Source organism: Sardina pilchardus, chromosome 4 (genome assembly GCF_963854185.1).
Source record: "Sardina pilchardus chromosome 4, fSarPil1.1, whole genome shotgun sequence".
Lineage (NCBI taxonomy): Eukaryota > Metazoa > Chordata > Actinopteri > Clupeiformes > Clupeidae > Sardina > Sardina pilchardus.
Genome location: NC_084997.1, coordinates 1,884,093 through 1,899,688, shown reverse-complemented (window position 1 = coordinate 1,899,688; position 15,596 = coordinate 1,884,093). Strand labels below are relative to the sequence as shown.

The 15,596-nt window shown below is 39.1% G+C and overlaps 1 protein-coding gene across 2 annotated transcripts in view; it reads left to right on the top strand.

Annotated features, from left to right (window-relative positions):
• Positions 1-12,105: 12,105 nt before the first annotated feature.
• Positions 12,106-15,596, top strand: part of cln5 (CLN5 intracellular trafficking protein) — a 55,574-nt gene continuing 52,083 nt past the window's right edge. For both annotated transcript variants that reach the window (XM_062533719.1, XM_062533718.1), the window contains exon 1: positions 12,106-12,457. Coding sequence is in view for 1 of the 2 variants with exons in the window: in XM_062533718.1 (XP_062389702.1) it covers positions 12,357-12,457 (101 nt within the window). In the remaining variant the exon portion in view is untranslated. The remainder of the gene's footprint in view (positions 12,458-15,596) is intronic.

Genomic DNA, 15,596 nt, shown 5'->3' with positions numbered 1-15,596 from the left:
TGAATCACAGAAATGTCTCGCGAGACCTCACACGGAAGCACGGGAGCTATTCCTACGGGTAGTCAAAATCGCATTTTTAAACCACTAACATTGCTCAAAACAGCGGCAAACCTCGTCAGAAGCTTGCTCTAGGTGTCTACACATAAAACGAACCACCAACAACTTGGCTCACGAACCCGACGTTTATAAAAGAAGACTGTTATGAACACTAACCTCTTCCAGTTCCTCACGAAGGAAAGTCCACGAGCTCTCGTGTGATGTCCATACATACTTTGTGCTTTCCACAAAAATGTTCATGGTCCTACCACCTACCCCACATAGCATTTCAGGTGTATGAACATGACACAAAAATACAAACACGTCTTGTTCTATCCTTATTATTGTCATGACCATATGTTTTGGAGACTTCACATTTTTAGACAACATTAACAATGGATTATATTTCTTGAGAAAATACTCATTTTTGGCTTGTGTGTCCCAAGAAAAGAGTTTTGAGACCCTCAATATCACTTTTTTTGCATGTTTTTTCAGAAACTAGGGACTTCTGTACAACCAATGAGACTGTGGTGGTACAAACATTTAATCATTGAATCTTACTGAGAACATGCTTGTCTTCCATTCTATAAAGTTTAGTCAGCCTGATACTTTTTAAGATATGAATGCCTTAACATGGCCTCCAAGATAAGGTCATTTAGAGAGTGTAAAAAGGCAAGGGCAAAAAGACAATGAAAACAATAGAATTGAACAAAAATATTTTACAGATTTTAGTTATGGAACCTAAACATTGTGTAGACAAACTTTGAAGAAAATTCGAGTCGGTGCTGCAACCATTTTCCTGGATTTTGTCTGATTTCACACGGAATGACTCGTATGTAAAAGGTTTATTGTCAGTCAGTCAATGTGCCAAGGAGCATAATAAATTCATAGAATGGAAAAAATATTTAAAATCAATGAAAGGGTTAATTGGAAAACCAAGCCTTGTGGCATGTGTGGGGACCCAGTTTCTTTGATCCTAAAAAGGTTAGAGGTGATTATGTCAATTTGCCGAGGAGCATAATAGATTTGTAGAATTAAAACATTCATTAAAAATCAATGAAAGGGTTAAATGGAAAACCGAGCTTTGTGGCATGTGTAGGGGAGCAGTGTGTATTATATTAAAAAGGTTTGGGGTCAGTCGGTCAATGTGCCAAGGAGCATAATAGATTTTATAGAATGGAAAAAAAATATTAAAAATCAATGAAAGAGTTAATTGGAAAACCAAGCTTTTGGGAACACAGGTCCCTCTAGAGGCCATCAGACCCTCAGGTCACCCTCATGAAGTGTGTTTCTGACAATGTGGTCTGAGACATTCACACCAGCGGCCTGCTGGAGCCTGGAGGTCATTCTGTAGGGCTCTAGCAAAGCTCCTACTGTTGTTCATCCTTGCACAAAGGAACAGATACTGGTCCTGCTACTGGGTTAAGGACCTTCTACCACTCTGCCCTGGGGTGCGTTTCCCGATAACGATGGATAGACACTCTTACGAGGGTTTTCTACGATTCATCTTCATTCGATCGTTTGGTTTTGCCGACTGTTTCCCGAACATGCTCGTAGCGTGAACGCGCGTGCACTGCTGTTAAGATGCTCTTAAGGGGAGCTGTCCACGATAAAAGTTCTGAAATATCGAGTAGCTTGCGGCTGCAGACTGCAGTACAAGCAAGTTGGACATCCAACTCCGCCCACATCCAAGTCGGCCATGTTGATTTACGTCACATGCCCAAACGCAAACAGCAGCTTTTCTACTAACGGCAGACTTTACAGTTACAGCGGTAAGTGAAAAATACATACTTTTATGCTCATAACAACATTGCTTCGTTGACCTGGTTAAAATATCTATGACATTTGATGTTACTTGCATGTTGTATAATGTAAGATAGATAGATGCAGTAGATAAAAGCTTGTTATCTTGTCAATTTAACTTTAGCAGGCGATATCTTTTTCCAACCGCAAAGATGTATCTCGTAAAATTGAGTTCATGCTGTATTTGTCCCGCTGTGTAAACCTACACGTCTCTCCCGTTTTAAAACATTTGCAAGATTAGTGTGAGCTTTACTGTCGAGTGCGCGAGTGTCCAACTTGACAAGCTGCAGTTTCCAGTGTTGGACAATCTACATAACGTTAACGTTAGCTAAGTAGTAATTTTATCATTTCACTTTGATAAATTAGCCTGATAATTCTCTCTGCATAGTTTTAGTCATTGCAAGAGATACCGCTAATGTTCAAAGTAATACTTTTATTACGCCAGTAGCATGGCATGCGCAGAAAATATGTATTGTATAAGGTGAGGTCCATGCATAAGCCCCTTTACTATCATGTTAAATAACATTTATAATGTGTCAATGTTTTCAGCACCCAACACACTTCCTGTCCTGCCACCGAGAAATATCTAGAGGGGATAGAGATGCCCGTGCTGCAAATTTTCCACCATGAATATAAATTCAAGGGCCATATCATAACCACATGCAACATGCTGTACATCATGGAGGTAGGATTTTAAACACTTTAACATTGTTTTACACCTTCTGTAGAGTAGAGTTGTTGATGTGTGAGTAGCCTATGTTTCTGTTTCACAGACTACTACATCTGTAAGTGGAACCGACCGTGTGGGGTAGGCAACCTATGGCACGGGTGCCACTGCTGGCACGCCGAGGCATAATCACTGGCACGCGCCACCAGCATCAGCAAAAAAGAAAATCTCATACTGACAAAGTGACAAACTACTAACCCCAGATAAAAAAGCTCAGCCAAGAAAAGCAAGGACAGGGATCACACTGACTGGTAGGCAAGATATACCTTGTAATTGAGACATATAGCCTATGATTCATTTTAGCCTCAGCCCACACGGTTTAGTTAAATAGGCCTGCTGTTGCCTATAAAATGTTGTGGCCGTTTCGTTTGTTATGCATGGCTATAATAATAATAATAACAATTACATTTTTATTTTATTAGCACATTTTCAATTTAAAGTAAAATTCCAATTTGTAGAAGTATATTCCCGTTGTTTGTGTGTGTGTTTTTAACCATTATTGTTGATAGTGGCACACTCATTGACTAGAAATTTTGAAGTTGGCACTGGAGGTCTCAAAGGTTGCCGACCCCTAGGTCAACATGCCCAGCCTTTTTGTCCATGAAGAGGACAGACATCAGGTGTTACTAAATGGGGACGATGAGGCAAAAGACTGCTTTATGTTTATGTTTGAGCTTCAAGAAGACTATAACCTATAATGTTTTCTTTGACCACTGTGAGGCTTCAGGGATTACCATCTACGCCACCGGGTTTACTGAGGCACACTGAACCTGTCTGCTCATGACCTGAAAGTGTTGTCAAGGACTGCCAGGACTGCATCCAATATCATTGGGGCTGACCTCCCTCAGCTTCAAACGATGTACTCCACACGCTGTCAGAGAAGGGCTACGTCCATCATCAAAGATGTCAGCCATCCAGCTCATTCCCTCTGGCTAGCGCTACCAGAGCATCACCACCCACACCACACGATGTCCCACACACATGTCCCATACCCATGAGGCTTATTTATATTTTATGCTGGTTGTGTTTGTGAATGACTGTATAATGTGTACATATATGAATAGTGTGGCTATGTGTGCCCCCCCACACAATCTACCTACTGTTTATTTACCCCTCCTTATTGCAATGGTGGCACAAGAATTTCTTTATTATGATAATTTGATTGTATATTTGTATTTATATACTGTAGCCTTATATTATGTACTTATATTGTTCCTCCTTGTCTTCCTTATCAAATATCACCCTTTCCCTTACCTTAGCCACAGGATGGACTCACTAAAGGGAGGCACCCTGGCCCACCACCCTACCCTTTCCTGCTGCATATTATTATTGTTGTTGTTTGTGTTGTTGTTCCATATGTTCCCTTTAGCTAGAGGACAGACTCACTAAAGTGGTGTACCTGGCCCACACCTCACACTTGCCTGTGTATGATACAAAGTCAATAGTCCTACAGACTTTGACATATAGGCTACTGTATATATATAAGTATATTAATTTTCAATATTGCTGTTAATTTTGTTTCTGGACATTAAATATGTGTAGAAAACGTTTGACTCATGGAACACACCCAATAGGCTATACGTTTTTTTAGTTACTTGCTGTTTGCAAGATTAATTAATGGTGTGAAATGTAAACAACTAGAATTGCTAATGGAGTGATAAATAGTTGTAAATGCATGTTTTATTGGCGAATTTCAGTAAGTATGGGGAGTATTTTAGTGATATCTATGCCACTCCAACAAAATCACAACTTGAAAGCAAAATAAAAATAACATTCACTTTATTCACCAATATTTTACTCTGGATTCGACCCCTCGACTTCCTGAACATTTTAAGTATTATTCGGTAGATAATTACGCCGACGGCAGCAAAAACACCCCACTTACATGTAAACTAAAGTCATCACACAATTTTAATGCAATAGTTAATTAATAGAGCGAAAATAAACATCAAGAACGCAAGGTTTATCCTTCCTTTACTGTTAGTTCGCTAAACAGGGAGAGGGACACATGTTTGAGCCATAGACCTAAAAGAAATGGACAAACAGACGTTGTTCTCAATGGAAGGGGGCTGAAACAAAATTCCGTTTACTTTCCGTCGTACTGCGCAGACTCATACTCATTTCGTGACGTTAGCCGTCCTGCACATTGCTGTAACTCGTCTGATAGATCGAAAACCTCTGAAATTGTTAACATTCGTTTTTAATATTATTATTATCTTTACTTGCCTCTAGGTAATGCCTTACCCTATCAAACAGTAGGCTACCGTAGGCTACACGCATTTTCACTGTTCTTGCGAATGACTTTCCGTCATGGTTTTCGTGCAGGCTCACTCAGCTTCTTATCCAAACATTACAGGGAATCTCCCCTTGAACGTTAGCTTCCCTACAACCGACATGCTAAAATAGTTCTTTACGGGAAACCAACGTAATATACGGGGAAGAAGTGAATTAATTTTGCCTTCGATACCCTATATAGAATACACAGAAGCTATAAGGGAGACAAAGGGCACATGTTACATGAAGTTATGGGATCGCAAAAAAATCTGAAATCTATGGCCGTCCAAGGGAGTTAGCAGAGCGTTGATCACCAGCTCATTTCGTGTTTCTACTTCCGGGAATATGCCTGCCCCCTTGGTTTGAGCATGTGACGTAGGCATAGTCAATATGGCCGACTTGGATGTGGGCGGAGTTGGACATCCAACTCCGGTTTCCTGCAGTCTGCAGCCACAAGTACTTGGAAATATCCTCTAATTTGATGGTGATGTCAGGTGACTGCACGAATTTCGGATCTATACATTAATTAACATCAATACGAAAATAGAAAACCTTTGACACCTGCATGTAAGCATTCCAAGTAGCCAAGGCCATATACCACACGCATACATACTTTTTATTATTTAACATTAGATTGTTGCCCCGTTTTTATGTTTGTTGGAAGATAGGCTATGTAACATTAGGCTTCGGCTAGCTTACTCCTGCATCGTTCATGCCAGTACTTTGCTAACCTGCTTGTGAGAGCACGGTGTGCTGCCTGTGCAATAATGTTTCGAGGTACCACTTAAGCAGACGTTTGAATAGGCTAAGGAGGTTGATAACAAAATAAGGAAATGTGTAGGCTTAAATAACATAGCCCTAGCCTATTAGATTTTGACGCAGCACAGACTACACTAAACCCAAATTAGTTGTCATTACTAGATCATTGCGTGGAAACCGATTGCCTTAAACCATTCTAGTTTTGGCAAAACATAAAACTAAACATGTTAAGTTGTGTCAACAAATAATCTTATGTGGATGCTGTAGACCAATTAAACTACATTAGTAGTCTGTACTTAAAATCTTTAGTTCATTTGAATGATCTGTTTCAGGAATTGCAGTTGTATAAATAAATAAATATTATAGGTTACGGTTTGAATATTAAAAAGGCTCATTAAAATAGGCTATAAACTAAGTTCTGTATTGTTGTTTCATGATGAGATTACTGTATTAAATTAATTGTATTCATTGAATTCATCTCAATGTAGGAATGCTTTTTATTAGGCCTTGATAAATTAACAACCAGCATCAAAACTCGTAAATAGTCCACATCCACTGTATCTCCCAGATGAAGAACCTATCAAACAAAAGAACACAAGAAAACAAACTGTTAGTCCATGATCGTTTACTCCATTTAAACAAGTCTGTTAAATCATCACCATGAATGTACTTCAGCTAACGTTAGCCAAAAGCTAACCAACGTGTGCTGCTATTGTTAGGCAACTGTCTACAGACAGAAACACCAATTTCAACGATAAAGTCTGAGTTATGCTAAATCTAAAGCAGCAAGACAAGTATATTTACACAAAAATACACGTGCTAATATTATAAACTATGATCTGCCATACACACCAATGGGTAGCTATGAGCTAACATCTAACCGAATTACCTAGCATGCTAACAACCAAGCCAACTTTACTGGAGTTTTCTCACAGTTTGTAAGTTAATCACACAAACGAACATTTAGGTAACTATCTGTCAACTGAACAGTATTTTGGATAATTTCATCATAATTTGTCACAAAGTTAATCAGAAAGTTCACCCACCATTTAATGTTGTAACAGCAGCAAGATGAAGATAGACTGTGATGACTTAGACGTGTTTGAGTCGGGAAGAACGGTTGGTGGCATGGTGGGCAGAATTTTGATTAGACCCCTCCTCTGCCTTGCAAAAACATAAACTTTATAGTTGTGTACACTTAACATGATCAGTGCACTGCATATTTCTCTTAAATATTACAATCAACTAATTTGTTTTAGTTATGACGGAGAGTTTTCGCAAAACACACAAACATTAGTAATGACAACCTAAAAGATTAATTAGAACTAAACAGTGATGGGCAGTAACGCGTTAGAAGTAACGCGTTACTGTAATCCAATTACTTTTTTCAAGTAACGAGTAAAGTAAGGGATTACAATGGCAAAATCAGTAATTAGATTACCATTACTTTAGGCTGCGTTACTGCGTTACTAAACTGCGATTTTAATTGCTTTGTGAGACTGTCTGGTGACAATCAGTATAATGTCCAACGCATTGCGAGAGATGTAAACAACAGACGAGACAACAGAGTGCGGGAGAGAGCATGACCATGCTGCATTTAATAGCCTACGTGAGTTGGGGTTTTCCTAAACTTTTCCCATAGTTCGGGACTTGGACTTCTTTTGGTTATCTTTACTTCACTTTTATTGTTCTTTCTACTTTCATTTCATTCGATGACTTATGCTTTCACTCTGGACTGATGCTTCAACTCAAATGTCTTTTCAAAAATCGAAATTGGGGTCGTTGATGTTCGAACTTGTTTTCGGTGGACATAATTAAGTTTGTACCGTCGGAGTCTTTGCGAGACAGTGAGCAAAATATCCGTAAATAATAGAGCCTGTATCATCTGCGTTCTCTGTAGTCGCTTTCAGACATAACCCCTGCGGTAGCCTATGAGGTTTGCCAGACGGAGGTCCGACTCTTCGGTTAATTATAGGCTACAGAATCTATGTATGTTTGAGTGAGGGGTGGCGCAGAATGCGGCCGCTGTCACAGGACTTAGGCTACTGTTTTTATTTTACCAACGACAGCGCACCCGTTCCGAATATTGTTGCAACAATGCAGCATGTATTCTGTTACATCCGCAGCATCGATGAAAGATTGGAGCGTGACATGCAGGTTAACTGCGCAACGTTTAATTGAAACTCAGCAGTGACGCTCTCCCATAATCTGAAGGAATTCACGTTCTTTATTTACAAATGTGTTGCATGCAGTTCATAGTTCACAGAACTCGTTTATGCACAACACTGCATTTGATTCTATTTTATATGATGGAATATGCAAAAAGAATAAAATTAGGCTGAAAGGTGTATTGCTTTATAGCATATTCAGGTTGTGTAGCCTTAGTGTGTTTTTGAAAAGTAACTAAGTAAAGTAATTGTAAAGTAACTAATTACTTTTGGGAAAAAGTAATCAGTAAAGTAACGGGATTACTTTCTTGGACAAGTAATCAGTAATCAGTAACTAATTACTTTTTCCAAGTAACTTGACCAACACTGGAACTAAATCTGGGTTTAGAGTGTATAGCCACATATTCCTTTCTCTGTTTTTACCTCACAAGCCTAATAAAAAATAAAAAATAAAAGGCTACACAAAAAGATAATGGCAAACCTTTCTGGCAACGTCTCGTTTTATAACTTGGTTGTAGCCTAGCCTATTTTTGTCCGGTTTTGATAACATCATATGTCCATTGAATGAATGCTATTTGCATGCTAAAATCTGAATCATCACAAGTAAATACAATAAAGAATGGTAACGTAAGTTGGATCATTATATCCTTAGTTGTAATAACCCTGCATATCCTGCTGGTGACTCCACTGAGGCATAGCGTTAAGACGCTCTTACGGTGCAGTCAGACGCTTGCGTCCGCCAACGTATGCCTCATTTTGTCACATTTCCATAAACGCGAACTGATTGGTTTGTCAGTGTTCGAAAATTTGCATACACGGAATTTCATTGGCTGGCGCTTGCGCGATCCGTCAAAAGTTGAAAATTTCTCAACTTTTTAGCGGAGGCAACGTATCCCAGGCAACGCACTGGACCCACAATTCAGTGCGGCATGAAATGAAGTCCAGCCAATGTAAAGTGAATGGGAAACTAACGGACGAACGTTGGCAGACGCAAGCGTCTGACTGCACCGTAACGAGCACTCTGGAACACTAGTCCAGGACACTATGTTCAGACCAATTCATTCGTTCAATTTTTTGGGGGATTATGAAAACTATATATTTTTGGAATCCTTAGAACCTGAAGAATCAGGAAATCTTTGTTTGACAATTTTCAGAAGTCATTAAAGCAGTCATTTTGGGTCTTGAAAATGGTGTAGCCTACTATTGCATTAAAAACACCATAATGCTATACTGGTAGATAAGGTAACATTTTAAACTTTTATGTATCACCACTTCACGCTATTCACTTACATTAAGACAAGATTTTTTTTGTATTACAAGTTTTCTGAAATGTAATGTTTAAATATGCAAATGAATATGCAAATGAGGCTTCCCAGTCAGCACAAATAGAGACAAATACGTCTCCGAGACGCCTGGAAAAGATCTGAACAGCTTAATTACATCGCGTTCCATTTAGAACGTCTTATTTTGATCTTACAAACAGCGGCGGCATCTCACTGAGAATGTGTGTCGTAGTTCTAGAACTTTATCATATTTAATACCTTTATAAGATCTTTGTAAGACGTTAGGGAGATGGATGTCCTATTATGACGTATTGATGAGCATCTGGGATACGGCTGCTAAACGCTGTTTGAAGAACTTAGCAAGACGTCTCAGATACGTCTGCCAGATGAGCAAACGCTCTCTAGAATACATCTGCAAGACGCCTTCCAGACCTTTCGGACACATCTGCAAGACGCCTTGCAGACGTTCTTGTGCTTACTGGGTTATAGGCTATACTGAAATAGGCGGTAATTTGCACAAACTTCCAAACCTAACATGTACATATAATAGTAGCTATCCTTTATGGAGGATTAAGGTTTTAGCCCTTTATTATTAAAATACTTCATAGTTCCTGATAAAAAAGTAACTATTAAGTATTTAAAAACAATGGCAGAAAACGCCTTCATTTATTCCTCAATCAAGAACCTTTTCAATGCTGCTGGCTGTGGAATTGACTGTTTACCATGATACAAGTTTAAAAAAATAAAAAAAAACTGGTGGGTCTTATGAATAAGCAGTAAGTGTGGAAACAGCTCTTGCCAATGCTGTGGTAGAAAACACAAAACACTTTCAAGGCATATGCACCCAAAAAAATGTAACGAAAAAGTAAACTGACTATAGTGCTACGAGTGTTTTCACGATGCTCAAGTTACGATGGTTTCGGGAAACAGTCGGAAAACCTTAAGACGTTCGTAAGAGGGACTTCCCAGCAAACAATTAACGTTCTGCTAACTTTCACTAACGTTAGCTTTTGGTTCCCCTATGGTTCGTTTTTCAGCAACCTACTAATAACGTTTAGAGAACGTTATCTCCAGGTTGTCAAAACAAATAACGTTCCCCTAACGTTTTTACATCTAAAGAAAAAAACGTTATATTCTGGTTGAATCCCAGCAAGCAAATAACGTTAGCCGCTGGTTCTCCTGTGGTTAGTTGATCAGTAACCTTCTAATACCCTGGAGAGAACGTTAGCTCCAGGTTATCAAAGTTTTCCGAACGTTATTACAACTAAAGAAAAAAACGTTATATTCTGGTTGCATTTCTCTTTTCACACAACGTTGCTACTTAGTTGTTTTTAGGTATCTTATTTGTATAACCATATCGGTATTCTCTGGTTATGTGCGTGGGGTTGATTGATGAAAATCGCCCCAGAGTTTCTATGAGTTTCCAATTGAACACGGCCAGCAGCCACACTGCAAAGTCGGAATAATTTGTTGCAAAATCGACATATAGCCCTATTCTATTCTTCCCCCCTCTGTTGGATTGATATTCGGCCGACCAGAGCCAGTCCGTACGTCAGCTAAGGGGCCAGCGCGAGAAGAAGCTAGAAACTCGGGTCCGTGAGTTCTGGGGTGTTGGTGTTTTAGCAGACTCAACCTCGCTAACTTTAAGACATTTGGATAACACAGAGATAAAGTTACTCACGTAGGCTGGCTGTATGGTATCGATCACATTCTTCACATCGTTCTCCATGCACTTGTTCCATTAAGTCCAACAGGCTTTTAAAAAACACTGTAGGCCTACAGGGTAAACCGGGTGGAAGAGCTAGCTAGCCATAGTCCAGGCAGGCACACAACGATTTCATGCTAACTAATCTGACGAATAGTTTTGGATTAATCCATAATCGATTAGAGTGGCACCTCAAATGCATTCATGTTTTTAAAGCTTTATTTGTTATGAAAATATGATGATGAGGACTCCAATGAATTCTTTCTCAAACGTTGAGACTGCATCTTAAACAGCACAATGTTCCCGGGGGAGAATTGTTTTATATTAACACGTAGTCCAAGTTACAGCCTATGTTACTGTGCTATTCACTCAGCCTATCCCACAATTCCCAGTCCCAATTTAAAACAAAATAAACCAAAATCCATCATAATTCTGAACCGAGGACTTTTAATGGCATACGATGCAATAAAAACAGCCTGTTTTGAATGTTGAAACAGTGTGTTAGGCTAGCGCCTGCTCTGCTTATGTTTTGATCTGACTAATCGTTTATTATAGGAAAAGACACCGTAGACAAGAAAGAATTAGACCTAACCGCATTTAAATACTTAGCTGACACTTAGTAATGATAGCAAGCCGTATTCGTCGCAGTTCATCAAGCAGCTATTGGTAAGTGAATTGACATGCGTGTGGTAGCCTATAATGTCATTGCCTTAATCATCAGAGACGTTCGCTTTCCCAGGTTGCAGATAGGCTGTCGCCGCAGACGGCAAGTGTACAGCGGAGCCATGCCTCGATGTCACGATAATTCTACATATTTTTTCCCCCTTTACACTTTGTTGCTGGGAGGTTAGGGGAACGTTAATGCAACCAAATATAGTAAAGTTCCCTAAAGGGTAGGAGAACGTTCTGCTAACCAAAATAAACAACCAGAAAAAAACGTTGTATTTTCGTCAAGAAAACTTTCCTGGGGAACCTTGTGGCAACTTTCGCAACTTTCAGGCAACGTTTTCCTAACCAGGAAAAAAACGTTCTAAAAACGTTCTCCTAACCAGAAATTGTTAGCTGGGTTTACGGTCATCTGAGGCTTACGATGCTTTCGGGAAACGCACCCCTGCTCTCCTAGAGCAACTGCCTGTCTCCTGGAATATCTTCCATGCTCTTGAGACTGCAGTGGGAGACGCAGCAATCTTTTTGGCAACGGAAAGTATTGGTGTAGCCTACCATTCTGGAGGAGTTGGACTACCCTGTGCAACCTCTGTAGGCTCTATACTGGCTTAACGCTACCAGTATAGTAGTAGGCTAACACTGATCCTATCCACATGCAAAACCCATAGCTCCGCCCTGTTTGATTCTCGTTTTGGCTAGGCTACATCATTATTGTCGCGCTTCACTTGTGCGAACAACAGAACTTTCCGTACACAACTAAACGTTGCTGAATTGCAGCGTTATTTCCTGCCTTAATTGGACCAAGGAGACATCGAGGAAGACCCAGAATCTCGTGACCGAGACAACGTGACACGGATGTTTATTAGATTATACGGAAGTAAACGCAACTTCAGAACCAGCTGATTACAGCAAACTTCTCTGCCACACATCCCAATATGAAATACACGTTGTTTTATGCCTACTTACTTACTCAGACATTGGAGCAAGTAACATCACATCTTCGTAATGGGAAGAGGAAATGGCCAGTACCGTACAGGTAAGACGTATTGGCTAACGTTTGGTCATTACTAGCGTTTTCACGTTAACTTAACATAGCGTTATCGTTACCGAACTCGAGTAGGCCTATTATACATTGCAAAGTAGTGTTGTGTGCTTCTGATTTTTCCACCTAGGCCTACTGATTTCCTTGTGCGTGCTCGCGTTGACCACATCTGTTGTCAGACATTCATAAAGAAGTTAGACGGATTTGAAGTCGCGTTTCATGTCTGCGCTGTGAACTCTACACTATTACTCGGACGAAATACATAGCTATACAGTACAGGCCAAAAGTTTGGACACACCTTCTTTATTTTCATACTATATATAGTGACTATGAAAATTGTAGATTAATAGCCTACTGAAGGCATTAGAATTATGAATTAACACATGTGGAATTATATACTTAACAAAAAAGTGTGAAACAACTGAAAATGTCTTATATTTTAGGTTCTTCAAAGTAGCCACCTTTTGCTTTTAATACTGCTTCGCACACTCTTGGCATTCTCTTGATGAGCTTCAAGAGTCACCTGAAATGGTCTTCCAACAGTCTTGAAGGAGTTCCCAGAGATGCTTAGCACTTGTTGGCCCTTTTGCCTTCACTCTGCAGTCCACATGCACGGTGGTTGGAACCAAAGGTCTCAGATTTTGACTCATCAGACCAAAGCACAGATTTCTGGTCTATGCCATTCCTTGCGTTCTTTAGCCCAAACAGGTCTCTTCTGCTTGTTGCCTGTCCTTAGCAGTGGTTTCCTAGCAGCTATTCTACCATGAAGGCCTGATTCAGGCAGTCTCGTCTTAACAGTTGTTCTAGAGATGTGTCTGCTGCTAGAACTGTGTGGCATTGACCTGGGGCCTCATTTATAAAACGTTCTTACGCACAGATTTGATCTAAGACCGTGCGTACGGTCAAATCCATGCCAACGCTCATATTTATAGAGACCGTCTTTGACGTGGAAAAGTGCTTATCTCCACGTCAGGTTCCAACCTGACGTAGGCTACGACCATTTCCTTGTGGTAGTGCCAGGGTACTGCAAGTAATCTGAGGTCCAAATGCGATGAATTCTCAAAATTCCAAGAAGACCAACAATCTCATGTAGTTCTCTACCATATGCATGATCAATATCAGCAGAAGTTGTAAGTGGTAAGTGGGCAGATGACAAATAAGGGTGAAACAGCATTTTTTTAAAAAAAGTTCTAATTTTCCTGAGAATTACATAAAATTGTAATGTTCAAATGTTGAATTTCATGTAACTGTTATTGTTCGATAGATATTTCTTCTCCTTTTACTATTTTTTTTTAAGCTTTTCACTCAGCCCCACATAGAAATTGTCCTGCGGTGTGACATTACTCAACAGTAAAGTTAAATAATATATATAATCGATTTCAAATATATTATTCAGCTTTAATTAAAGTTAAAGAATCCCTATTTAGGAATTATCATTAAAATTCTGCATATGGTCATTTTTAACAGCTGTTTTTCAATTCCATTCGTTACTTGTACCCTCTTTTATTGCCCACTCTAGTGGAAATATTTTGTAAAATGAAAAATCTTTGATGAAAAAGTTAGTTTTTCTTTTGATAGTTATATTATGCAATGTTGAGAAAGGCATGTTATTATTAGAGTTACTGAACCCTTATAAAAGTAATTTAATTGTATTTTAAGTGATGTCACGCCACAGGACATGGCGTCACACCACAGGACGATATCAGATTCAGTATAAAGATTATTTGTAAAATGTGCCTTTAACAAAGAAATCTATTTGCATTTCTATCTTAAATTGAGTCCAAATATATAACATCTCCTTCAAATATTGTTTCTCAGTACATTAATTTGAACAAAAAGCATGAACAAGACATGTTGAGTAGTCATCCTTTAAGAGGTGTCACTTCTATCACATTATATTTGTGCCATAAAGTAGGAGATTCATTTTGATTTTTGTCTTTATGCAAAATGTATAAAATCTCATTAATGCTTCTCAGTAAAATCTAAATACCTCATGTTTCATGAAACTAACCCATATTTACCCTACCCACAAAGTTTGAATTTGGGAAATTTCATCTGGGGATGCCACATTGAGAAGTCTGTATGCCCGAACCAGTGTTTGGGTCAATCAAATTGTTGATGTCGATTATACGATGATGGACAGATGAGCAACAGACCTTGTCATCCACCTAAGTGTGTTTGAGTTGGCTGGTAGAAAAGCTAGCTGTTTAGATGCAGCTATTTTGTCCTTGTTGTACAAGTTAGTGACAGCGCAATTACTTTAAAAGACGAACAGAAAACGACAACAATGGTCAAGAAGAAGGATTTTCTCTTGAAAGCTAAAACCTGTTGAGACCAACTTTTAGGAAGGAATAATGACAACTCCTAATATAAGAGCTCCATTGCTATGGCAGACATAGTTTCTTGTGCACAATATTGCTTGCAGTGACTACAGTGATTGTCTGATGAGTGACGCCTCTGTGCTGGTGAGAGGGCATGTGCCGCATGAGTACCATGAAGGACGAGAGATAAATAAATGAATAAGAAAGGCGACAGGCTACATAGCAAATACTGGTCATGGAATGCACAACAGATGGAGTATCTTTGATGGAGTATCTTTGCAATGTTTCTTTTTTTCAAATGAATCTGCATGAAGATATAGAAGAGGCAATTTAATGTGATTACAATGAAACATTACACTTAGTTTAGAGCTTGACAATGCATGGTTTTGGTTGTTAATGGTAGTGTTACATCCTTTACAATGCAGGAAAGTCATAAACAAGCCATTGAAAAATATATTTTAAGAGAAATTTTATTTAGGACATACTTTTAGGAGAAATAGTAAAGGTATTTGTTGAATACTAGCCAGTTCAGATTAGCTACTTTTGCGATTCTACTATAGGCCTCAGGCTCTGAAATCACCCAAATTATCACTTTGAGAGTAGTAAATGCCATATTCTTTCTCTGTGGCCTGAAAAGCATTCCTCTGTCCATGCCGCTTCATCCTGGTTTAACATTTACCAGTTCCTCCTTGTCCTTGTCCTCATTCCTATATAAAAAATTGCATAAAACATACTTTAAAACCAATTACCAGTCATTGTTGACATTCTATATTCAATAAACAATCATGTCACAAGGATACAAATACCTCATG